The sequence below is a fragment of the Bos grunniens genome, chromosome 26 (genome assembly GCF_055505025.1).
Source record: "Bos grunniens cultivar Pamir isolate PY7600 chromosome 26, Bosgru_T2T1.0, whole genome shotgun sequence".
In the NCBI taxonomy this organism is placed as follows: domain Eukaryota; kingdom Metazoa; phylum Chordata; class Mammalia; order Artiodactyla; family Bovidae; genus Bos; species Bos grunniens.
Genome location: NC_141190.1, coordinates 9,000,938 through 9,027,137, shown reverse-complemented (window position 1 = coordinate 9,027,137; position 26,200 = coordinate 9,000,938). Strand labels below are relative to the sequence as shown.

At 40.6% G+C, this 26,200-nt stretch overlaps 1 protein-coding gene across 4 annotated transcripts in view; it reads left to right on the top strand.

Annotated features, from left to right (window-relative positions):
• The window catches only part of ASAH2 (N-acylsphingosine amidohydrolase 2), an 82,628-nt gene that overhangs the window by 27,119 nt on the left and 29,309 nt on the right, over positions 1-26,200 (top strand). For 2 of the 4 annotated variants that reach the window (XM_086379172.1, XM_086379170.1), the window contains 7 exons: positions 1,402-1,551; positions 8,204-8,380; positions 8,648-8,775; positions 9,892-9,969; positions 21,066-21,186; positions 22,970-23,095; positions 24,864-24,950. In XM_086379172.1, the coding sequence (XP_086235298.1) occupies positions 1,402-1,551; positions 8,204-8,380; positions 8,648-8,775; positions 9,892-9,969; positions 21,066-21,186; positions 22,970-23,095; positions 24,864-24,950 (867 nt within the window). Of the gene's footprint in view, positions 1-1,401; positions 1,552-8,203; positions 8,381-8,647; positions 8,776-9,891; positions 9,970-21,065; positions 21,187-22,969; positions 23,096-23,572; positions 23,786-24,863; positions 24,951-26,200 lie in introns of those variants that run through there. The other 2 variants (XM_086379174.1, XM_086379173.1) reach the window with 2 other exon arrangements.

Sequence of the window (26,200 nt, the reverse complement as noted above, 5' to 3'; positions counted from 1 at the left end):
GCAGGCCAATACAAGATAAATGTCTAGTAAATCTGAAGTGTGGGGGGCAACAGAAAGTGGTGGGGACTGTGGTACAACTAGAAAGTCTGAGTGGTTTTAGCGATCATTGCCATGTAAGAGTGTGAAACTAGGGCTGCCTCACCTTACAGTTTTTAAAAGAGAAGCCAGGGCTTCCCTAGAGGCTCAGACAGATTAAGAATCTGCCTGCAATGTGGGAGACTGGGGTTCGATCCCTGGGTTGGGAAGATACCCTGGAGAAGGAAATGGCTACCCACTCTAGTATTCTTGCCAAGAGAATTCCATGGACAGAGGAGCCTGGCGGGCTACAGTCCATGAGGTCACAAAGAGTCGGACATGACTGAGAGACACAGAGAGAGAGAGAGTGAAAACATTTCTGGATTGAAAATCTGAGGTTTTAAATCTCTCTGTTGGAGAATGTAAGCAACTCTAGTTAAAACCGGAAATCTGGTGTGATCCAACACTGTGTTAGGCAAGTAAAACCGGTTTCGGGGCCAGGGGTGGCCTGTGGGCTGCTGGCATGCAACCTCCTGGTGGTGAGGTTAGACACACACTTCTAGCTACCCTTTCCTAGGGAATCAGAGCATGAGATTTCCTGATAGGATTTTTCCCCCCTCCAACCAAATAATCTTTAGATTCTAGGAAATATTCCTTGTTGTCTGTTCTGAAAAGTGGCTCTGGAATGTAAACTTTAAATGAGCACTTGCATGAGGGATAAGGCAAGCAGCAGAGTGACCATGCTGAAGACCTGGGTGCAGCTTTTATGGGTACGCTTCGTGACATGGTGAGAGAAGGGGTTTAAGATTGATGTATTTGGTGGGCTACAACATTGGGAGGGGCAACATTGTAAAAGCCAGGGTGAGGTACCCTCAGTAAAGATAACTGTGTCCTAAAGAAACCATTTTCTTTAGGGAAAAAAAAAAAAAAAGCCACACACCAGACAACCAAAGTGAAGAGGCCTTCAGTTTTCAGGGTATTCCTGGAAATGTAGGATGATAGTTGAGGAAGTATTTCCTTCTGTAGTCCTTACATAGGCTGGAGAAAAGATCCTGTTTCAAAGAACAGAAAAACCCTGAAAGGTCTCCAGCATTATAACACAATTCCCAAGTCACACCAGCTCCTGCCTTGCCCACAGGCCAGCGAATAACTTCTTCCAACCCGGCCATTGCTTTGCTTCTATCTACACAGAACAGTAAAGACTTTTTTTGTGAGTGTGATGTTGGCTTTACTCTTGAAAACACATATCCTGTCTCACTCAGAGCCACAGTGTCACATGGATTGCTTTGCTTTGCCTACGTAGTCTCTTGTGTGTTTGTGCCTGGCTTCTGGTAGCAGGGGAATGAGAAGAAGTGAAGGGTGGTCTGATGCTCTCTTCCTTTTTAGATGGGCTACGCCAAAACTGGCCAGTATGCACGGGGCATCCTCACGAGGTTGTACAGTCGTGCGTTCATCATGGCGGAGCCGGATGGGTCCAATCGCATAGTGTTTGTCAGCATCGACATAGGCATGGTATCCCAGCGACTCAGGCTGGAGGTAAGTGAGAAAGAGTTGCCGTGGTTTAAAGGTAAAGCCTGCAGGTGAATTTAACTAAGTATCTAAGCTCTCCTGGGTTTCTCACCCAGTGAATTTCCACTACCCTCAGGGTTATAAGCTCTTGACAATCCAGCTGATAATCAAGTGAGGAGGATGAGCCTCATTATTCCATTGTAAGTCAGCTTGGTCAGAACTTGCTTTCCATACTGCTGATAGCTTGTCATCATCATTAATGCCAATATATTTCACAAGCTTATTATGTCCCAGGTTACTTTCCTGTACACTGTCATTTAATCTTCCTTGTTAGAAGTCTGAGAGTGCCAATTAATTATTAACCCTTCCCTCAAGGTTTTAGACAATTGAAAATAGTTGCAAGGAATGAAAGAGAATTCAAATGCAACTCTGAGATGAAATTGACCATAAATTGCTGAAGCTGGGTGAAAGGCACATTGTACTATTCTGATGTGCCCATGTTTGAAAATGTCCATAATAAAATTTAGAAGAATACAACATTAGCTCTCTTAATCTCTAAACTGTATTGTAGAATATCGCAGGGCCTGTGATTTTCCCCCAATTTAGATCATGTTACCCCACTGTGGGAAAGATGAGCTCAGCAGCAAGGTACCTGGGAGCCCTGGGCAGGCAGCTCGTAAGATGCAAGGGGCAAAGGAAGGAGAGAGAAATGGTGATAGACAGATGGACTTCCAAGTCTGTCTCTCAGCCAATTTCTAGACCCTGATCCAACTGTAATTTCTCCACGGATCAGGACACAGAAAGAAAGTATACTCTCAGTGTCTTCTCACATATTCACAAATGTGAGAAAGAGGAGAGTCTAGAACATCCAGAATGATGGCCATCAAATATCCACTATTCAGTGTCATGTTCTATTAACCTCACCAAATAAACAGTTGCTCCTCTTGTGTGAAAGGGCTGTGTGAAGGAGCCAGGAAGAGGGGTGACGAGAGAGCTTAAAAACATGTCTCCATTGTCACCCACTTATGGGGAGTAGGATGGGAGCCTCTCACATCTGTGGAAACATGCTGAGCAGAGAATGCAGTGATTTTCCAAGCCCTGCACTTACCACAACTATGAGGTGGATCTGTTGTTATCCCCAATTTATAGATAAAGAGACTGAGTCTTAGAGAAGGTTGAGTAACTTTCCAAAGTTCATGCAGTTAGCAAGTGGTAGAGCTGAATTCTGAACACATATATATGCCTGGTACCAGAGCCTACATTCTTAAAAGGAGGTCATTCTATTATCTTGGAGAACACTGACTTTTTGCAAGGCACTTTGTTGGTCACTTCAGGGGGCACACAGCTAAATGAATCATAAGCCATGTTGACGAACTCACTACCTAGTCGGGGGATTAAAGGAAGGACTGTACCAGAAATACACAACTAATTTTAATTTATTGGAATAAAGGACAATGGTTTATTATAGCTATCTATTCATGAATAATAAATAGCTCCTCCCAAATAGGGACTTAATGAACATCTGTTGTTTTATCTCATCATTCTGTGGATGAGGAATTCAGAGCTGGCTTAGCTAGGTGGTTCTGAATTAGGGTAGTTGGCAGTCAAGGTGTTGGCAAAGGCTGCAGTCATCTGAAGGTTCAAGCAGGCTAAAAGGTCCACTTTCAGGATGATCCACTCTTGTGGCTACTGACCGTTTCCTCATTGTCCATATCCTCATGACAGAGCAACTGGCCTCCCTTACAGTGAGTAACTCAAAAGAGCAGTGGAAATGACACTTGAATGGGTAGAGTTTTATTTACTTAATATTTGTTGTTATTTATTTATTTGGCTGCACCGGGTCTTACTTGCAGCATGTGAGATCTAGTTCCCTGATCAGGAATTGAACCCAGGCCCCCTGCATTGGGAGCATGGAGTCTTAGGCCCTGGACCACCTGGGAAGCCCCTGAAAGAGTAGAATTGGTTGATTTGGGGGAGAGAGCTATCAACTCAAGGGGACAGCTTGATTTGTACATGTACAAATCATATACACAGAAACACAGGGAGAAATGCAAATGGAGATATGCCTGGAAGATATGTTGGTCATAATTTGTAGGTCTCTGGAATGCTTGGTTGTTAATGATTCTAGGTGATGGAGATTCTTAGGAAACTTTTGCAAGGAAGTGATGCAAACACAATTCTGCTTTAGGATGATTAATCAGACAGTGATGTTTGAGGTGGGTTGAAATAGACCAGAGCTAGAGGTGAAGACACACATCGGGAGAGTCCTTAAATTAACATCAAGGCTCTACCGATGAGAGTTCAGTTGGGAAAACAGTTATCACACCAGGCATTTCAAATAGGGGATAAGGAATGGGGAGATTTCACAAGGTGTTAGAAGGCTAAAAGAACTGGAAAGGGAAACTAGCACTGCAGGAAGGATTCCCACTTTTCCTGGCAATTCCCCCCTGTATTGTGTAATGCTGGCAGAAAAGTCTTAAGCCAGGGGGACAGCAGTGAGACTATATGGTGCTAGAAAGTCAAATGTTAATGTGATTTGGGGATGAGTTGGCATAAGAACTAACACTTAACATAGTTCCTGTGATAAATCAGGTATTGTTCTAAGTGCTCCATATATATGAATTCATTTAATCCTCAAAAGACTGTATGAGGGACATACTATTATTCTGTCATTTGACAGATTGGGAAACTGAGTGTCGGGGGACCAAGTAACTTGTCCAAGGCTACACAGCTAGGAACCATCAGAACTGGGATTCAAACACTGACGTCTTCCTGCTCGAGAGTATGGTCATTACCACTGCACTATAATGTTTTTTCTGAGGAATCAAAAATGGTTCTGATTGGGAAATGGTGGGGTCATTAGTGGAAATAAGACTTTGAACTTCTGTCCTCTCCACACTCTACCTTTGGGGGTACAGTATGGAGGGGATGCGGATTTAATGTGTTGGGTTAGAGACCACTATCCAGTCAATAGTTGACACCATTTAACCATCTCTTCCAATGTTTACTTCCCCCCTGCAATCTGAGACCCAGAAGAAAGACTTTGAAATGAACCCACTTACTTATCCCAAGTTAATCCAAGGGGAAAGTGTGAAAAATAAATCTAACTAGACTAGGCCATTAAGTTTATTATAACACCCAGTTTTAGTCAGGTTCTCAGTCTCACCTTTAAGAGTGATAACATTTTCAGCATGGAGAAAAGATTAAAGAAAAGATCTCCAAGCAGTGATGCTGGACAGGAAAACAGAATGACTTTTCTAGCTCTTTCTATGTCACGTTTCCAAGAGTGTCAGCCATAGGAAATGGAATGGAAACTGAAGTCAATTGAGCTATAGACATTAATATAACTTTATAGGTCTATGATAAAAATACCCCTCTTTTCATGAAGTAGGAAACATGCTACTTATAATGGTTATTGGCAGGCATTGTTATTAGATGATGGAGTCTTTAATTTTTTTCTTTTTTCCAGAAGTCTCACATGTTTGACTTCATCTCAGAGATTATAGTTTAGGAGAAGATTTCTGTGAGCTGTTTGTAGCTGTTTGTAGTTTAAAATTTTGTTTTAAAATTCAAGATTCATAATTTCTATGTTTTTAAGAGCCTGATTCTTGCATAGAATGTATTTAATGTACTTAATTCTAAAAATCCTGTTACAGTTCATTAGAAATAAAAATGGGTGGGACATTAGAGCTTTAAAGTTGACTGGCAGTTCTTTCTTTTCCACAACCTGCTTGCCTTGGTTACAAAATTGTAAAAATATCAGCTTCTATTTTTAATAAAACTTTTATTTTATATTGTGGTATAGCCAGTTAACAATGTTGTGATAGCCTCAGGTACACAGCAGAGCGACTCGGCCATACATATATACTTATCCATTCTCTGCTAAACTCTCCTCCCATCCGGGCTGCCACATGACATTGAACAGAGCTCCCTGTGCTTTCTGGTAGGTCTTTCTTGGTTAACCATTTTAAGTATAGCAGTGTAGAACATCAGCTTTTTAACTTTGCTTAAGCTTTCATGTTGTCCATTCATTGATGATTTCCTCTTCTCCCTACAGACATTTCTTCATGAAGCAGTAATAGCTACTGTGTAAAAGAATATGTAAGAGTGATGAAGAGTTGGGCTGGAATTAGAATCAAACAGAAAGAATATGGAACCTTATTGGGATGGAGAATGTGGGCTTGTAATGTTGGTCTTTATTGCTGTTCAGTCACTCCGTTGTATCCTACTCTTTGTGACCCCATGGACTGTCCTTGGGGTTCTCCTGGCAAGAATACTGGAGTGGTTTGCCATTTCCTTCTCCAGGGAATCTTTCCAGATCAGGGGTTAAAGCTGTGTCTCCTGCATTGGCCCGCAATGCAGTTTCTTTATCACTGAGCCACCAAGGAAGCCCAGTGTTGGTCTAATTACTTTCAATTTCCTTTCCACATTTTCCTGATATGGTATGGTTGCTTACGTGGATGTGGTAAACCTAGCAATCAGTATCTGAGGCATGGAGAGGTTAAGGAGACGAGATGGTTTGTGATATCTCTTCCTGATTCAATGACCACGTGACTAGAATAAGCGTGGTGGAGCTCTTTACCTAAAATAGAAGTTACATTGATGTGTTTATGGAGGATCAGGAGGTAACACACCAGTTGCTGCTGCTTCCTTACGTACCCGTGGTGTGCTGGAACTGGCTGGTACCACCTCATGAGGGTTGATTGTTAAATATTTAGAAACTTTGCGAACTGGTGGTTAAACTTTTGGTAGCTTGAAATTCACTATGGTGAGAGTATTTACACCATGGAAATTGGCAGATAATACAAATAAGGGTTTTCTTTTATCTTTCAGAAAAACTGTTTATCAGCATACTGCTGCCTATACCATACTCGAAGTGGACAGCACTGCTAATCAAAAAAGGCACTCTTTGGGGTCTTCCCTGGTGGTCCAGTGGTTAAGATTCTGTGCTTCCATTGCAGGGGGCTTGGTTTTGATCCCTGGTCAGTGAACTAAGATCCTACATGCCCCATGACATGCCACCCCCACCCCAAAAGTACTGTTTTTCGCTAAGCCCAGATTTGGATTCAGAATCCTTCTCAGCATACTACTTCTGATAGTAGCCACCCACAAACAGGACTAAATGCACGAGATAAGCAGTATTTGCCAGCTCTGACATAAATGAGTTTTCACTTTTGTCCCTGGTATTAGGTTATAGTATCTTACATTGAGGAAGGTTGCTTTGGGATTGACACTTTTGCTGGAACATTTTAATAATTTTTGACACAAAAAAGTCAAAACATCTTTCACAAACCGCACTGATACCAAGCTTTATATTTCAGATGATTAAAGCAAAATTAGAAATAGGTATTCAGCACTAATGCAGTATTTTGAAGTCGATTATATTTCAATAAAAAGAGACATTTTAGCCAAAAAAAAAAAAAAAGAGAGAGAGAGAGAGAAATAGGTACTCGGCAACATCACTAATTTTCTGTTGTTTTCTTGATGTGTGTATATCCTCCAAAGACATTAATTATTTATTATTTCTTTGGATGTTCATTGACTAATTCAATGAACACTTACTGACTCTTTGAATTAGGTATCTACTGCTGTGCAGCAAGTCATCAGAAAACTCAGTAGCTTAAAGTAACAATAATTATGTATTATTGCTCAGGATTTTGGTGAATGGCTGTGTTGGGTGAGTCTGACTTGTGTTAGAGCCACAGTCACATATCGTTACTTTTGTTATCATGAGGTTTGACTCGAGATATTGGCTGCGACTGCAGGTGTTTGAAGCTTGACTGAGCTGCAGGATCACCTTCTATGGTTGCTCACCAAGTGGCTGGCAAGTTCATGATGGCATGATGATTCCTTTCCCCATGGACCTACCCACAGGGTTGCTGGGGTGTTCTCAGGTCATAGCAGGCGGTCTTCCCCAGACCAAAAGTATAAGTGTTTGTGTCTGGGAATACTGAGTTCTTCATTTTGGGAAATGAGACAGTAGAGGGGCTTTTTCCCTGTCTGTTCACTGCTCCCAGGGTGCTTGCCCCACCCAACTCTGGCATTGCATGACCATCTTGCTCTCTTTGGTTAAGCCTCTGATGAAAGATAACATCTCTGGAAAGATCTTTCCTCACTAATGCCTATCACGTTCTTTTTCCTTACCTAGCAATATTTTTTCTTATCACTTATCACTCTGTAATATAATATTACATATTTATCTTTCCCTCACTAGAATAAAAACTTTTTCAGGGTAGGGACCTCGTATGTCCCTTGTACTTAAAACAGTGTCTGGACAATGAACTGGTGAGATTCCTAAGTCAATAGTGAGACTTGGATCTAGAGTCTGACTCTGCTATTTATTATATCACTGGGCAACTTATTTTACTTCTGGACACATCAATGTTCTTAGCTAAAAGATAAGATTAAAAACACCTACCTCTTGGTGGTGTTATAAAGATTTTTAAATGGCATGATGTAATACCTAGCATTGTTCTTGCACATGGCAAGAATCTATAAAATGTAAGCAATTGCAGTTGTTGATGTCATTGTTCCTGAGATGATGAACTCAAGCACAGAATGAAAGGTCTCTTGACGGGGATGTCTGGCGCAGTGATTAGCCTCATCAGAGCTTTTTTTCAGGCTAAGCACCTGCGTTATTCCTCTTCTTAGTTCTGATTGTTCTTTTTTTTCCTCCAAGGTCCTGAGCAGGCTGCAGAATAAATACGGCTCCCTGTACAGAAGAGACAACGTTATTCTGAGTGGCACTCATACACACTCGGGTCCAGCAGGATATTTCCAGTACACAACATTTGTAATTGCCAGTGAAGGATTTAGCAATCGAACTTTTGAGTACATGGTCACTGGCATTGTGGAGGTAGGCAAGGGGACTTAGAGGCAACTGTTGTTTAGCATTGCTTACAGCACCTTAGGAGAGGTCTCTTATAACACAGAGAGTACCTATAGGATCTTGGATACCAGCCCAGAATGACACCAGCCCTGTGGCTCTCCAGCTTTCATCCCATAGCAGGGATAAGTTGGAGACGAAAGAAATTGTCCACAGGGCTCTTCTATTTACATCAACTAAGTTCTTATGCACACTAGGATTTCTAACTTTACAACTTTTTTCTTTTTTAACCCATAGAGCATTGAGATAGCACACAAAAATATGAAACCAGGCAAAATCTTTATCAATAAAGGGACTGTGGATGGTGCACAGATCAACCGAAGTCCTACTTCTTACCTTTGGAATCCACAGTCAGAGAGAGCAAGGTGAGGGGTCCACTTATCAGAATGAAATGCATGTGCTTTCCTTTAGGAACTATTAACAAAATCTAAGAACAGGGTTGTTAGTTGATGGATATGGTGAGAGCCTGAAAGAGTATTAAAGCTGAAATAATTTAAAAGCATGTCTATAATCTAAGACAACCAGAAATGAGACTGTAGAAGCATAGAAAAACCTGTGTACGCATCTTCCCACTTTGCTGGCTGTGGGAATTGGATGTGAATGTTTGAAGGACTCTAGGCTTTCAAATCAGGTGCACCTGTGGTCTTGTCTTTATCACTTTGTAGGTGTGTGACCTTTATTGATTTACTTAAACCTTAATTTCTTGGCTCTCAGCTTCTCATCTATAAAATACAAAAATATGCATAATATATTCGTTCAATTAATGAATAGCTCTTTTTATTACGTTATTCAGAAGAAATCATTTTAGTCCAGGGGAATGTAGGAACATAGATAAGGTAAAAGAATAAAGAAGTTGACATGAAGAGCAAGCCATGAAACTGGCATAATTGAATGGGACAACTTAAGAAAGGCCATTATTTAAAATTTTTTTAATGTGATAAACTGGGTTTTTGACAGAAGAGAAGTACTTGGTTACTATGGCAGAATAAAATAATATCTCAGTCCAACCTGATATTTTACATTTGTCTACATATTTTTTGATAGAAATTCAAAGTTGATTTTTAGAAAATATACTCTGATTTCCCTTCAAAAAACATAAAAGAACACTTTAAGTTGTAGGTCAGGCATGCTTTTGATTTTGCACATTCCCTGCTATTTTTAAGAGATTTCACTAAAATTTTACATGAATAGAAATTTCAAAAACTAATCCTTTCCATGAGAAATAATATATGTCCTATAATGTTTCAAAAATGTATATTTCATCTCCAGTTATCTGAACCTATGCCCCTAACTTTGGTCACATTTGCAAACATTTCTTTAGCTAAGAAATAAGACCCTGGATACAGTTCATAGGATTACAGGTGTCAGGGAACCTTGCTTACTGAGAGTCATTTTGTTTTCTGTGTCAGCTTCTGCTTCGTCATACACAAGGGCCAGGCTCTAGCCTAGAACTCACTAAGTTTGTTTATTTTGCTGACTAGGTATTCTTCAAATACAGACAAGGAAATGGTGCTCCTGAAAATGGTAGATCTGAATGGAGAAGAGCTGGGTCTTATCAGGTACTGTTAACTTTTTTTAAAAAAAATTCTGTTTGGATAAATTTCTTTGTATTACAGAGAGGGAAAAAGGAGACCAGAATATTGGCAGCAGAGGCTAAGAATAGGCTGAGTGGTTGAGTTGGAGCTGGGATCCAGCCATGGGCCCTCGGGTATGGTTCTCAGCATCCTAGGTCTAATAAAAGGATTATATGAATGAAGGATCTGAGTGACGGAGTTAAGCACAGTGTCTGACATATGATAGACTCATAAATCTAAATGCTAGGGGTTATTACTGTATCAAGATCTCATGTGGAGGTTATTATTACTTTATCAAGATAATCATAGATAGAGGACAGTGATCTCTTGGAAATGAGAAAACAATCTGACCAACCAGGCAAGTGACTGAGTTTGAGGTTATTGACCTTTGTTTTTCTAAAAGGAATGTGTGTGTGTGTGTGTGTGTGTGTGTTGCTTAGTCGTGTCCGACTCTTTACAACCCCATAGATGGCAGCCCACCAGGCCTCTCTGTCCATGGGATTCTCCAGGCAAGAACACTGGAGTGGGTTCACATTTCCTTCTCCAAAAGGAACTATAGCAAGAAAGAAAGTGAAGTCGTTCAGTTGTGTCCGACTCTTTGCGACCCTATGGACTGCAGCCCACCAGGCTCCTCCATCCATGGAGTTTTCCAGGCAAGAGTACTGTGGTGGGTTGCCATTTCCTTCTCCGTCTAAAAGGAATAAGTTAAGTCTAATACGGTACAATGCCAATTAGTGATGAAAGCAGAACCGAGACCACCTCATGGAAGCAGATGAGGTAAAATTACAGCTTGGCAGAGACTTTAGGCTCCATTTTATAAGTAAGAAAACACATGGATTTTGTTTTCTTTGACAATAAGTCATTTGTATTCCTATGTGATTTGGGTTGCTGTGATTGAACTGGCTAAGGAGTTGCCTGGGTAGGAAACAGTCCCAGACACTTTGTCCAGTGGACTTCCAGATTGATGCACGAATGTCCTAAGGAGGTGGGTGATAGCACATGGGTGCCAGGGTCAAATGGCTTGTGTTCACTCTGGACTCTCATTCTTGGCAGCTGTGTGACTTTGGTCAAGTTTCTTAACTTCTCTGTGTCTGTTTTCTTACTCTAAAATTGAGGGATAAAATGAGTCCTTAGATACTGATACTAACTTTGTAAAGGAACTAGGGATCAATCAGGGAGGATTATAAACTATCTAGGTGAAAGTTTCTATGTGAGTAAAATTAAGTAACTTGAAAGAAATAAGAGGTGAAGAGAAACATTAAAGATGATGATTAATCAGATACTAGGGGTGGCGCTAACTGCATGGAGAACACACAGTGGCAAGGAGTTCATGTTTCCATCTTAGACACAGGTTTTCAGATTTGAATTCAGGCCCCAGCCCTGACACTTACTAACCCTGTGTCTTGAGGAAAGTAATTTATCTACTTATATGTCAAACTGTCCTGTTTGAAAATGAGACTAGTAATAATACCTCTTAGGATTATTTGAAGATTAAATGAGATAAAGCATGCAAAACTCTAGTTCTGTGCCTGACATAGAAAGAATTTAATAATTTTAACTGAAAGGTAAGAAGTAAATAACACAGTACCTCTTCTGAAAATTCCGTTACTGGAATATTGGTGTGCTTGAACTTCTTAGAATTGGAGTTAGTTCTTTGGGGTTAAAGTGAGGTCATTAAAAATTCCCTGATAAAATAAACATTATTATGTGGGTTGATGTAATACAATTCATTCTTTGAGTACAGTTAATTCATCTATTGATTAGTTGCCACCTAGCTTTTAACGCAGTAGTCTTCGTAAATATCAGACATGCAATTATGTTCTTGAGGTATATTGTTATGAATCAAACATAGACCCTATCTTCAAGAGTCTTACAGGCTAGTGGGATGGTTAGGGCTGGAGAAAGAGACAGAGACAGGCAGACAAGTAATCATAATGTAAATCAGACGGTTGTCAGTGCTATCACCTGGGAATTTAGAGGCACTGAGCTCTACCTGGGAGCGTAGTGGAAGGCTTCAAAGAGGAAATGACATTTGAACTGGACTTGAAGGAGCCATGGGATTTCTCAGGGGGCCATGAGAAAACTACATTATGAGGCCAGAGTATAGGCTTAGGTTAGGGAGTAGGTGAGAGATGAATCTGGAAAGGTAAGCTACCTCTCGATTTTTGAGCACCTTTTGGGGAATTTGGTTAGGAGACAGTCAGGATAAGAACACGTATGTATGACTGGTGCTGCTAAGTCACTTCAGTCGTGTCCGACTCTGTGTGACCCCATAGACGGCAGCCCACCAGGCTCCCCCGTCCCTGGGATTCTCCAGGCAAGAACACTGGAGTGGGTTGCCATTTCCTTCTCCAGTGCATGAAAGTGAAAAGTGAAAGTGAAATCGCTCAGTCGTGTCTGACTCTTAACGACCCTATGGACTGTAACCTACCAGGCTCCTCCATCCATGGGATTTGCCAGGCAAGAGTACTGGAGTCAGGTGCCATCACCTTCTCTAGTATGTATGACTAGTTAGATGGAAAATCCCCAAATTTGTTAGAAAAAGATGTCTTTTCCCTTATAGTTTCTACCTAATTCTTGGCTGAATGACTGAGATCACTCACGATTCCCTTTTTTTAGTTTCTGAGTCATTGAACAATGCCAAGAGAACACTCAGTGATATTTTGGGGGCCAGGTGTTCTTTGCTTCCTTGCATGTAACTATATAATATATCTGGAAGTCCCAGGGTCAACTGTCAAGGTTATAATGATGCTTCTCCATCTGCTGTGCTTAACAGCCTGCAATAACTTTCTATTGTTTCTATAGCTCCCGTATGTTATCCTTGATGTAATTGCCCTTGCAATTGCCTCTTGTTGCATAGGGATAATTACTCTCTGAATACATTAAAAATGATCCAAAACATAAAGTCAAATCTGGGCTGCTAAGTAACTCAGCCACCATATGTAGGTACCTGCTGTGAGATAGAATCCCAAGGTATGAGGAGTTTGGAAGCACAGCATCTCAGATTTACAGAGTATAAAGTCACCAAGTTTAAATTTCAGCTGAGGCCTACCGAAGTGATGCAACCTGCCCAGTGTCATGGCCAAGACTATTCACTATGAAAACCACGTTGAAGCTCATCATTTATTCTTTGCTACTCTCATTTTCATTTCTTCACTTAAAAGTCTGCAGCAGTCATCTACTGTATGCCAGGCAGTGCTTTCCAGTCCTTGAAATGATTCATTTCTAGTAAAAGGTCCTAAAGTCAGAAGTCAAATACCTTTGTCTGCGCTTCTTGAGCAAATCCTTTAAAATCTGAGACTCCACTTGTACATTTCTCAAATGTAGATGTATAATATGATAACATCCCTTCACATACAGATTGTTAAGCATTCATTTATTAAATATTGTAGAATACATGTGTTATGAACTGAACTAATACTATAGAATACACTAATGAGAAAAAAATCGATGTCCTAGGTATTGCTCCTTATAGAACTTGTAGTCTATTGGTGGAGACAAAGGTGATCAAATAGTCATACGAACCGATGTATAATTATAACTGCATTAAGTGCTAAAAAAGGAAGGTATGCAGAGCTGTAAAGGAACTTGACTTGATCAGGGAAGTTGGGAAAGGCATCCCTGATGGCTCAGTGGGTGAAGAATCCAGCTGCAATGCAGGAGATACAGGAGACACGGGTTCTATCCCTGGGTCAGGAGATCCCCTGGAAGAGGAAATGGCAACCCACTGCAGTGTTCTTACCTGAAAAATCCCAATGGACAGAGGAGCCTGGCAGGTTATAGTCCAAAGGGTTGCAAAGAGTCAGACATGACTGAGTACACATGCAGACGTCAGTTGTCCCCAAGGATAAGACAGTGGAACTGAAAACCAAGGCAGGTTGAGAATTAACTGGCAAAATGTGGGGGTGGAAAAGAGCATTTAACACAGAAAAATATGTGCAAAAGTCATGTAGCCTGTTCGAGGAGTTGATAGAAGGTCTGTGTGGCTGAAGTATAGAGGACAGTGAGGTAGTGTGTTGCGAATTAAAAGTTAGAGGTAGAGGTTGCTGCTGCTGCTAAGTCGCTTCAGTCATGTCCGACTCTGTGCAGACCCCATGGACGGCAGCCCACCAGGCTCCGCCGTCCCTGGGATTCAGGCAAGAACACTGGAGTGGGTTGCCATTTCCTTCTCCAGTGCAGGAAAATTAAAAGTGAAAGTGAAATCACTCAGTCCTGTCCGACTCTTCGCGACCCCATGGACTGCAGCCCACCAGGCTCCTCCGCCCATGGGTAGTTAGGCTGAATTAAAATAAATACTCTTATTGGCCACTTCTTGCTTTACTACTGTTGCTTGTTTAATCATACTATTTAGGTTGCAAGAATTTTGATTGCAGTAACTTAATGAACTTAATGAAATCCACCCAAACCAAATATCTCTCCATTAACATTATTGGGAGGTTTTTGTTTTTTTTTTTTTTCCATCCAGGACTTTTAAAGAAAACAAAATGAGTAGGTGAGAATGGACATCTCTTCTTTGGAGTAGAGATGGTCAGTTCTCCAGGATACTGGCCACCGAGTTTACCTATGACTTCAGAAGCTGTTCTCTGGCTATGGCTCATTGTCCTTCTTTAATTTGAGCAATCTGGTCTGTAGTCAAGGCATCTGCTTGTTTTGCATTCAAGCTGTCTTTTGCATAAAATTCTGGGCCTAATAGCCCTTCCAATATAGCATAATGAAACATTCTTTGCTTTCCTTTTCCCATCTGTCTGTAATGGGGTGGGGCAAGGAGGAACATAAGACAGGTGAAAAAGAGATGTGTTGATTAGGTGTGTGTTAAGAGATGAATTAACTAATGCCAGGTGATGCCATAGACCTTGAAATTACAGTGGCTTAACACATGACAGATTTTAATGTACACATTTGCCATTCATGCAAAATGTCATAAAATTTGGGTGGTCCTTCTGCTCATATGTTACTAGCCAGACTCATATGCTCCACCCTACCAGTGGAGTTGGGAACTAGAGGGCACACTGGTATTTTGTAAGCTCTCAAGTCCCTGTCATAAGAGGAAAGGGTTTCTTCATTTAATTATTTAAAGCTTATATTATATGGGGTGATATACATGTGTTGAATACACACAGGCACATGCATCATATATTTTAATATTGTATTTATCTTATTAACTATACATATATGTACACATAGCTTTGCATCATTTTTTTCCTTTTAATCATCATCTTTACTGCAGCAGCAGCAGTGTCAAAATCAACATAGCATCATCACAGTGAAGATTTATTCCATTCTTAGCATAGACCAGTCTGTGTGCTAAACACTTCAGATACATTTGTTCTCTTAATTGTCAAATGCCATGAGGTGGATACTACCTATCATGTTACAGATATGAACACTGAGTTTCAAATAGGTTAGGTATAATAACTTATGTCCAATGCCAGAGCTCTAAGCCACTAAAATGTATGGTCTCTGTATTAGTTTCTTAGGGTTTCCATAACAAATCACTAGAGACCTGCTGGTTTAAAACAGCAGAAATTTTTTCTGTCGCAGATCAAGAAGTGCCAGAAGTCTGAAGTCAGGGTCTTGGAAGTGTCAGGTTAGTTGATTTCTCTCCCTCGGTTCTTGTCTCATTCCTACAAAGATGTGGAGCGATGGACGAAAGAGTTTAAAACAACAGAAAAAATTACAGCACAGGCAGACAGATCCTTTATTGAACAGACATAGGAATTGTAACAATCCCTCTTGACTTCCCCTTTTTATACTTCCCATCTCTTCCTCCTTTTGGTGGTGCCCTGTGGACTGCAGCCATGAAATTAAAAGATGCTTACTCCTTGGCAGGAAAGTTATGACCAACCTAGATAACATATTCAAAAGCAGAGACATTACTTGGCCAACAAAGGTCCATCTAGTTAAGGCTATGGTTTTTCCTGTGGTCGTGTATGGATGTGAGAGTTGGACTGTGAAGAAGGCTGAGCGCTGAAGAATTGATGCTTTTGAACTGTGGTGTTGGAGAAGACTCTTGAGAGTCCCTTGGACTGCAAGGAGATCCAACCAGTCCATTCTGAAGGAGATCAGTCCTGGGATTTCTTTGGAAGGGATGATGCTAAAGCTGAAACTCCAGTACTTTGGCCACCTCATGTGAAGAGTTGACTCATTGGAAAAGACTCTGATGCTGGGAGGGATTGGGGGCAGGAGGAGAAGGGGACGACAGAGGATGAGATGGCTGGATGGCATCACTGACTCGATGGACGTGAGTCTGAGTGAACTCCGGGAGTTGGTGATGGACAGGGAGGCCTGGCGTGCTGCGATTCATGGGGTCCCAAAGAGTCGGACACTTGAGCGACTGAACTGAACTGTGCAACATAGGGCTTGTATCCACCACCAATAAGGAAAGGAAATGCAAATGGACATATACTCAAGGCTGATTGACAGGTGCAACTTATATAACACCAGGCTTTGTTGCACATGTCTTCCCATAATTCAGTCTGTTATAATCAGACATATACATATGTAGAATATTTATGAATCCTTAATGGGCTCCTAGGTGTCTAAGGTTACTTGAGGAAGCCCCCGAGGTTAGTTTGTATCCACTGTGTGCAGAGAGCACCTGCGCAGGAGTTGGAAAAGTCTCTGTGGTTATTTTTGCAGTATATCTGTGAGCCCTCCTGGATGTGTCTGGGATGGGGTTTAGAGATCAACCTGCATCCTTTTTGTCTAGGACACTCCTGGCTGCTCATGCCTAACTTCCTACCTAATGGTAAGTTTGGTTATTTCTGGAGGCTCTGAGGGAGAATCACTTCCATGCCTTCCTCTTAGCTTCTGGTGACTGCCAGCAATCCTATCCTTGGCTTGTAGATACATCACTCCAGTTTGTGCCTCCATCTTCACATTTCCTACATGCCGGTGCTAGCCAGCAAAGTTGATCAGGTCCCGAGACGTGTACGGCGTGGCTAAGAAAGAAAACTACAGCAAAGGAATTCTACAACACAGATGGGGTCGAGAGGTTCAGACATGTCTCCATGAAGGGACTCAGTCTGACACCAACTTTATTCAGCATTTTATATTTATACAGAAGAGCGTGAGAAAGACAAGACAGTTGACATTTTTTCTTGGTTGACCTATACATCTTACAAACAGTCACAAGAAATCTTGAGAGCATGGGAATGGCACCCTGTTATTATTTCTTACACCAGATAACATTTCTCTGTGCATGAGAAGTTTGCACAGAACTCCAGGTGTCTGCAGTAAATAAGCTCCTAATCTCTGGGGTGGCAGGACAGAGAGCTATGTTTGCAAGCAAACCCTCAAGGACTGAGGCAGCTTCCAGAGCTTGTGTCCTTCAGACAAAGGACCCCGTTCTCACGGGCAGCTCCCCGCACCTACAACCTCATATGTGGGTGTCTCTCTGTCGCTTTCCTCTTGTTATGAGGGCACCAGTCATTGGACTTAAGACCCAACCAAAGATAGTATGATTTTACCTTGTTTACATCTGTAAAAATTCTGTTTCCAAATAAGATCCCACTATGAGGTTCTGCTAGGCATGAATTTTGGGGTGACACTTTTGAGTCCAGATGATACCACCCTTATGGCAGAAAGTGAAGAGGAACTAAAAGTCTCTTGATGAAAGAGGAGAGTGAAAAAGTTGGCTTCAAGCTCAACATTCAGATAACTAAGATCATGGTGTCTGGTCCCATCACTTCATGGGAAATAGATGGGGAAACAGTGGCAACAGTGGCTGACTATTTTTCTGGGCTCCATGATCACTGCAGATGGTGATTGCAGCCATGAAATTAAATGATGCTTACTCCTTGAAAAGAAAGCTATGACCAACCTAGACAGCATATTAAAAAGCAGAGATATTACTTTGTTAACAAAGGTCCATCTAGTCAAGGCTATGGTTTTTCCAGTGGTCATGTATGGATGTGAGAGTTGGACTGTAAAGAAAGCTGAGCGCCGAAGAATTGATGCTTTTGAACTGTGGTGTTGGAGAAGACTCTTGAGAGTCCCTTGGACTGCAAGGGCATCCAACCAGTCCATTCTGAAGGAGATCAGTCCTGGGTGTTCTTTGGAAGGACTGATGTTGAAGCTGAAACTCCAATACTTTGGCCACCTGATGAGAAGAGCTGACTCATTTGAGAAGACCCTGATGCTGGGAAAGATTGAGGGCAGGAGGAGAAGGGGACGATAGAGGATGAGATGGTTGGATGGCATCACTGACTCAATGGACATGGGTTTGGGTGGACTCTGGGAGTTGGTGATGGACAGGGAGGCCTGGCGTGCTGTGGTTCATGGGTCTCAAAGAGCAGGACAGGACTGAGCGACTGAACTGAACAGTGTACTATATTGTATTTGTCCAAAGATCTCCCATGTTGTCACACATTTCCATGACCACTGCCTTTGAATGGAGGTACAATGTTCTTGTTCTCCCCTTTGGTGGACACTTAGGTTGGAGATGGCCATACCTGGCACATAGGACTTGCTGCATAGCACATAAAGATGTTGCGTTCTCTGGGCTGATGGAGGTGTGCTTCAGTTGGGAGCTGAGTGGGAGCCAGATTTCAGCCTTCACTTACCCCTTTGCCAGTCACCTTTGTTCAGACCTTGGCTTCCATGTGAAGAGGGCAGCTCAGATCTGAGAGAACAGAACCTGCGATGGGTTATTACTGTTTCAGAATGTTTAAAGAGCTCATTTCTGCATTTGGCTTTTCACAACAGGAAATACACAATGTCTGAATTGAAAGAAACACTAGAAATACCTCAGTTACACAGGAGGAGAGGATAATTATTCTGTATTAATCTGCAGTTTATCGATTCACTGTGTATGTGTGTGTGCTCAGTTGTGTCTGATTCTTTGGGATACTATGGACTGTAGCCTGCCAGGCTTTTCAGTTCATGGAATTTTCCAGGCAAGAATACTGGAGGGGGTTGCCAGTTCCTTCTCCAGGGTACCTTCCTAACACAAGGATCAAACCCCTGTCTCCTGAGTCTCCTGCAATGGCAGGCAGATTCTTTACCATTGAGCATGATGGAAATTGATTTTTCAGAAGTTTTTTAGAAATTTGAACTAACTTTGCTACTTACAATGATTAGATCTCAAATCTCTTGACTTTTCTCAGTACCGGGATTGCATCATGGTGAATCAAGTAGAGTCTTGCTCTAGCTGTGACATTATTTTAAAGTCATTGTTTCGAAATGCTTATTATCAAGGACATCGACATCTTTTTATGGCTGTATTCTCACTTCTTTTGAAACTACCTAAACCTTTCTTCCTCTCTTTTGAACTTTACTTAGATGAATATTTTTTGACCAGATAAAATAAATGGTAAGTGTTTTTAAAATTAAAATGACCACTTTTCTGCATATCTTTATAAATATTCATCTCTTACCAAAGTACTTTGTTTGCTTTAACAAGCCTGATATTTTTATAGCATATATTTTAAAGGGCAGAGGAGGAAAGATACAGCATCTTCCTATTCTGAAATGCAAATAACTTTTCTGATTACTATTTTTTTCAGTTTGGTAGAGAAAAGTTCAATCAATTTTCTGAGGCCTAAAGTAAATGAAAATTAATAATTCAAGTTTATAGTCTAATTAGTAGACCAAAATTTTTTGCTTTTGCTTTCTCCCCAGATATTATGGTTCCTTGATGGCAGATATTATATTATGGTTCCTTGATGGCAGAGAACATACCTGACTCTAGTGTTGAGGTTTAACATAATGCCAACCACATTATGCATTCATTTTGATTGAATGAAAAGATCAACTGCCCTCTCTCCTTCCCCTCATCCTTTCTACCCTGGTGCCCCTGACCATCCAGTCTCTGAATACACTGCATCTTTTCCTTCCTATCTCCATACTTTTGCTGCAGATGACTTTTCTCTAGTCATTCCCCTGCCAAGTTCCTACTCATCTTTTAAGTGCCAGCTCAGATGTCACATTGTTCAAGGGTGAAGCATTTTTCAAGGGTGAGGTGATGCTTCATTCATCTCTATGTTCCTGGTGTCTGGCACAGAGCCAGAGTTAACTACATGTATATTGAACGAGCTATTGAATGTTCAGTTTTGTGCACCATATGACTTGGGTAAAAATATTTTAAAAGCTTTTTGTGAAGAAAAATCAAAAGATTTAAAAAAAATCCTAAATTAGCTTGAAAAGTTATGAATTGGAATCTCTCTTTTCTTGAGTATTCCTGATAGTCTGCCTCACAGCCTTCTATCCTGTAAACACCTTTTTCACCTGGGTGGAGGTTTGATCCTATGAAAGCCACTGGACAAGGTGTCACAAGGCCCAAACTTTAACCTTGGTCCTCTATGACAAGTGGGCCACCATATTGCTTCTTTGAGATACCTGGTACCGTGCAGGTAATAAAAGCCTACCTCTCAGGGTTGCTGTGAAGTTAAAATGAGGTAACAGATGTGAAATTAACTTGTAAACTCTATAGCTTTACAATTAAACAAGGTATTACCATGCATAAGGGTATATTGAATTAGGCATAGCATCCTCTTTCATACCCCTGTGCATTTATTCTGCTGTTCTTTCTCCCTGGAATGCCTTTAAGAATTAATTGCTAGTCATCTGTGGTCCCCAAACACTTTATGACTCCTTATTTATAGCATTTGTCACACTGTATCAAGGCCATTTGTTTACATCTTTGTCCTCTGCAAGATTCTAGAGTAAACTGATTGATTCAGTGCTTGGTACACTGCAGACTCTTGGTAAATGTCTATTGAATTGGGTAGGATTGATTCAAATAATTATTATGTATGTACCTGCTTGAAGGACAAAGTCTATGTTGATACATTTCTGTAGGTATATTGTCTGGTAACTACCCAGTATTGGCTCTTGTTAAAAGCTTACAATGAAGATGACAGTAATGGAATATTTGTAATAATAATTTTGTATTCTTAATTTAAGTGATCAGACTTCTTGAGTATATTATTTGTAATTTAAGTTCATTAACAGTGAAAGAATACCTATTGTCAATAGCACTTTTTTTCCCCTGCTGGTGGAAACTTAAGCTCCCAGATATCATTTGTGACTCCATTTATTTGGTTCTCACCATTAACTTGGGTCTTCTTGTTCTTTTACAGCTGGTTTGCCATCCACCCAGTCAGCATGAAAAACACCAATCATCTTGTAAATAGTGACAACGTAGGTTATGCATCTTACCTTTTTGAGCAAGAGAAGAACAAAGGTTATCTACCTGGAGAGGTGAGAATTTATGTCACTGAAAGCTTCATCTTAATTACTGAGTATCATCATTCATGCAGTGTTCAGAATAGCTGATTCAGATCTTCAGAGGAAAGTGTCATCATGGATATCACATACTGAGAATTCTCCATCCTCTCTTATCAGGAAAGACAAAATTTAAATGATTATTGACTTTGTGTCAAATACTACTTATATTGATGACTTCAAAAAGTTTCAGTTAGTTGGATTAGGAAGAACAAATTAAAGATTTTTGCAACATATAATAGTTTTTGATCAACTTGGATATGAGATATGAGAAAATGTTGATGTTTACTTTTGTTTTCAAAAATATAAAATTATTAAGCACCTTCTTAATGCTGTAGGAATCCAAATGAGGGCAGGGAATGAGTTCTCTTCTCTGGTCCAGGCTTCCCTCTTAAGTTCCTTTGGAAGACTTTGTTCTACTTTCCTGCTGCTGCTGCTGCTGCTGCTAAGTCACTTCAGTCGTGTCCGACTCTGTGCGACCCCATCGACGGCAGCCCACCAGGCTCCGCCGTCCCTGGGATTCTCCAGGCAAGAACACTGGAGTGGGTTGCCATTTCCTTCTTCAATGCATGAAAGTGAAAGTGAAGTCGCTCAGTCCTGTCTGACTCTTAGTGACCCCGTGGACTGCAGCCTACCAGGCTCCTCCATCCATGGGATTTTCCGGTCAACAGTACTGGAGTGGGGTGTCATTGCCTTCTCCGTACTTTCCTGCAATATGGCCTAAGTCAGAGACAATCCTAATCCATTAGACTGGTATTTGAAATGCAGTGAGTGATGGGATCAGAGCTTGGGGGGGGGAGCGGTCCCAGAATCTAGTCTGTGTACTTCAGGAAGCTTGTCGGCTCTGTGTAGATTGTGGACTGCTGATAGGTAAGTGGTGAGGAAGGACCCTGCTCTGCTTGACCACAGCATCCAAACCCGAAATGCAGGAGGATATATGACGAGATGAGAACCCCAGGCCCTAGACTAGACTAAGTGTTCTGTTATAACAATACTAGCCCCGTGAACATTTGGCTTGACTTTTTAGCTCCTTTATTGACAATCTTCTATTTGATTTTTCATTTTAGCCTGTTTTTTAGGAAAAAGGAAGTAATTTCCCATTATTTTTTTTAGTATAAGAAATGACACATAGTCTCCTATGCTTGATTATCTCTTTCCTTAAGTAAATTTAAGACACTTAAGGTGAAATGGTAGACCAGTTAGGTTGAGATTAAGGTCTTACCCTACTGAAAAAAGATTATATGTAGTTATTTCTGGTTGAAGAGATAGAGAAAAGATATGTGGAGGGCAAGTCTGGATGGTGGATGCTAATATTTAGGTTCAGTTGTACAGCAGAAATATCCAGATTGACTCTTTACTTTTTAAGCCAATAGGCTATTTATTTTTAAAGGAAAAATGGGTCTCTGAGTTCCAGGTACAACGCCAAACATGAGATTATGGGTCAGCATTTTATAACTTGTTGCACATTGTATTTCTTGTCAAAATGTTGCTGTTTGAGACACAAATTTGAAACTCTCTTAAAATAGTTTCACTGATAATTGGAACATTATGAGTAATAATATATATGTTGACTGCAATGTGAGTCTTTACAGAAACAAAAATCTTTCTCAGAATATTGTACCTGGGAAATATCCTCCTTTTATCCTGTGCAAATGATTTTGAATAGTTCACCAGAGTGGGTTGAATGTCTGCCTTTTTAATGGAACTCATTGCAGTAAATAAGAAAGTATACAAGGCAATTGGATGTTTCTTTTGGCAGGGACCGTATGTAGCAGCTTTTGCTTCATCAAATCTGGGAGATGTTTCCCCCAATGTTCTTGGCCCGCAATGCACCAACACAGGAGAGTCTTGTGATAACGCCAATAGCTCTTGTCCCATTGGTGGGGTAGGTAATAATGACATTAAATCTTTGTTTTTGCATCTCACAGACATTTTATGTTTAAGTAATCACTGTTTATTTACAATTATGTTCTCCTCAAGTATACTCTGGCCTACTTACTGCTAGCATTTGCTCTTCTCAAAAGCACCCACTAAATTTTGATTGGATAAAATTATAGTTTTCCATTTGATGCTTATATTTTTTGAACGGTAAGACAATTTAGTAAATGTCACAGATTAAATATCCTTTCCTAAACTTGGACAGCTTGATACATTTTGCCTTGGCATTTCTGAAGTCACAATTTAGTACAAAAACTGCCTGCCTCAGACATTTCTCTCCGATTATCATGTCTTTAGGGTTTTTCTAAAAATGTAACATCAAAATTCTTTTTCTTATAAATTACAAAACAAAAAAAAAGTGTTGCTGTGAAAACTTGAGGCTTCACTTGTAGCTCAGTTGGTAAAGAATCTGCCTGCAATACAGGAGACCCGGTTTCAATTCCTGGATCAGGAAGATCTCCTGGAGAAGAAAATGGCAACCCACTCCAGTATTCTTGCCTAGAGAATCCCATGAACAGAGGAGCCTGGCAGGCTACAGTCCATGAGGTTGCAAGAGTCGGACATGACTTAGCAACTACACCACCACCACAAAAACTCAAACCACATGGAAATCTTAAAGAGCAGTAAAAAGTGAAAGTCCCTGCTTACCTTTCTCCCCTCCACCTGCTCCTTTTCCCCCAAATTACCACTATCACACCTGTTCCTACATGTGTGCATCCATGAACAATATTTTATAACTTATTTATTGAGATTTTTTTTGTTTTTGTCCAGAATTTGGGTTTTCTACCTAATTTGTCTTTTAAAAATCTCTTTATCACTCGAGATAGTTCTGTGTAGTAAGCTTTACACTCAACAAGTGAGGCTATACCACTGTTTATTTAACTGCTTCCCCTCATCTGCATTTAGATTTTCCACCTTTGACATGAGCAGCAGGGTCTAGTTTCTGGTTCTTATTCTTTGTGTTTACAGAATATTTCACCTGTGATATTGCTTTTATCAAACACTATGTTTGGGCTATTTATTTTATCCCAGTCAAGTTCATCCACCCAATGAGAAATATATTTTTAACAATTATACTTTTCTCTTATACTTTACTATTTTATATAGAAAGTCTTCCTATTGTAAAGCAATGATACCCCAATTTTTAAAAAAGTAAGAAAAAAGTCTTCCTACACCAGAAACTAATACAACATTTTTAATCAATTATAATTCAATGAAAAAAAGTCTTTGTTACCCTTCATTTACAAAATTTTTACACATTATTAATTCACATTAGAGTGGATGATTATTTGTTAAATTCCAAAATTCATACATGAAATGGTTAAATAAATTATACGTATTTGCAATAGAATATTATGCATCGATTTTATGTCTTATGTTGAAATAGATGAATTCTAGCAATGTTCATTGCTCTAATTCCAGAATGATTTTGTTTTTCATAATCTGTAAATTGGGAGAACATCTGGAAAGAGATGCTGGAATGTGGCTTTAAAAAAAAAATCTCTTTGCTGGGACTTCCCTCGTGGTCCAGTGGTTAAGACTCCGCTTCCTGTGCAGGGAACTTGGATCCAGTCCCTGGCTGGTTGGGGAACAAATGTCCGACAGGCCACACAGCCAAAAAGAAAGTCTGTTTGCACAGATTCGCTTTTCATTTTCCATCCCTTGAAAGAATCACTTATTTCACTAAGAACGTATCTCACGTCATTTTGTTCCAGCCTAGCATGTGTGTGGCTATGGGACCTGGGCAGGATATGTTCGAAAGTACACAAATCATAGGACGGATAATATATGACAAAGCAAAGGTAAGCTGTGGGCCCTGCTGCTTTTATCGTCATTCAAAACTATACTTTAAAATCCACTGACATTTTTCATTGGGAAGTTGGTCTTTGTGAGGAAGACAGCAAGAGCTCAAGCTGCGCCAAGGAGTCTGAAGGTATGAATGCTGTTTATTGTCAACCAGGAAGGTTGTTTCACATACCGCACAGGAGCCTCTCTCTGACTGCTTGTGACTGACTTCCTACAGGAAGTACATTTAAAAGCAGGTAATCAGGAAAACATTCTTTCAGCCAGAGTGCTTGCTTCAGGCAGTTAGATGATAGATTGTAGTTTTCAATTAATGTAGTATCAGATATGACCATACTGACCCAAATTCTCAGAAGTCTCTGGGGCCTTTGCCTGCCAAGTCCCCTGACCATTTCCTATCTTTTCTTTTGGGACAAGATAAAGCTGAGTGGCACAATTCCCAGTTCTTGCAGTTTGCATTCAGATTAGCCCTTGGTCTTTTTTGATATGGCACAGATCATCCATCTTATTTAAAAGATCTTTTGATGAAGAATCTGGTTTCCAGAGAGCTTACTACCAGTTACTCTACCCTCCTTCCTCTCCTAAATTTTACCTCTCCTAAATTTCTAGTATGCTCACATAGTTTGTATCAGCTCCCATGAAGATGTTTCCAGGGGAAAAACAAAGGATAGCTTTGAGCTCAACCATCGCTAATAAAGATAGTTAAATCTCTGCCTTTTTATAGCTTCAGTTCAGTTCAGTTCAGTCGCTCAGTCATGTCCGACTCTTTGCGACCTCATGGACTGTAGCCCTCCAGGCTCCTCCATCCATGGGTTTCTCCAGGCAAGAATACTGGAGTGGGTTGCCATTTCCTTTTCCAGGGGAATCTTTCCAACCCACGGATCGAACCCAGGTCTCCCGCACTGCAGGCAGTCACTTTAACCTCTGGCTTTAATGAGCATGCCCATCAGTGTGTGTGTGTGTGTGTGTTTATGTAAATATTGTGTCTCAAGGGTTCTAAACTGTTTCAGGAGCAATTAAGGAAGAACAAAAGCACCTTTAAAAACAGAAGACACCAGCCAGCCTAATTGCTGCAGTTTCTTTTTAATTACTGTGGTCTCATCAGCGGATTGTTCTAAATTAACAGATTCTATTTAGGGTGTACACCTGTGACACAATTTGGCATCAGAAATTTTAATACCATTCTAAGCCTAGAGACATTGAGATCGGTCCCACATTCTCAGCAAGGCACAACTTTCCTCTTAATGAG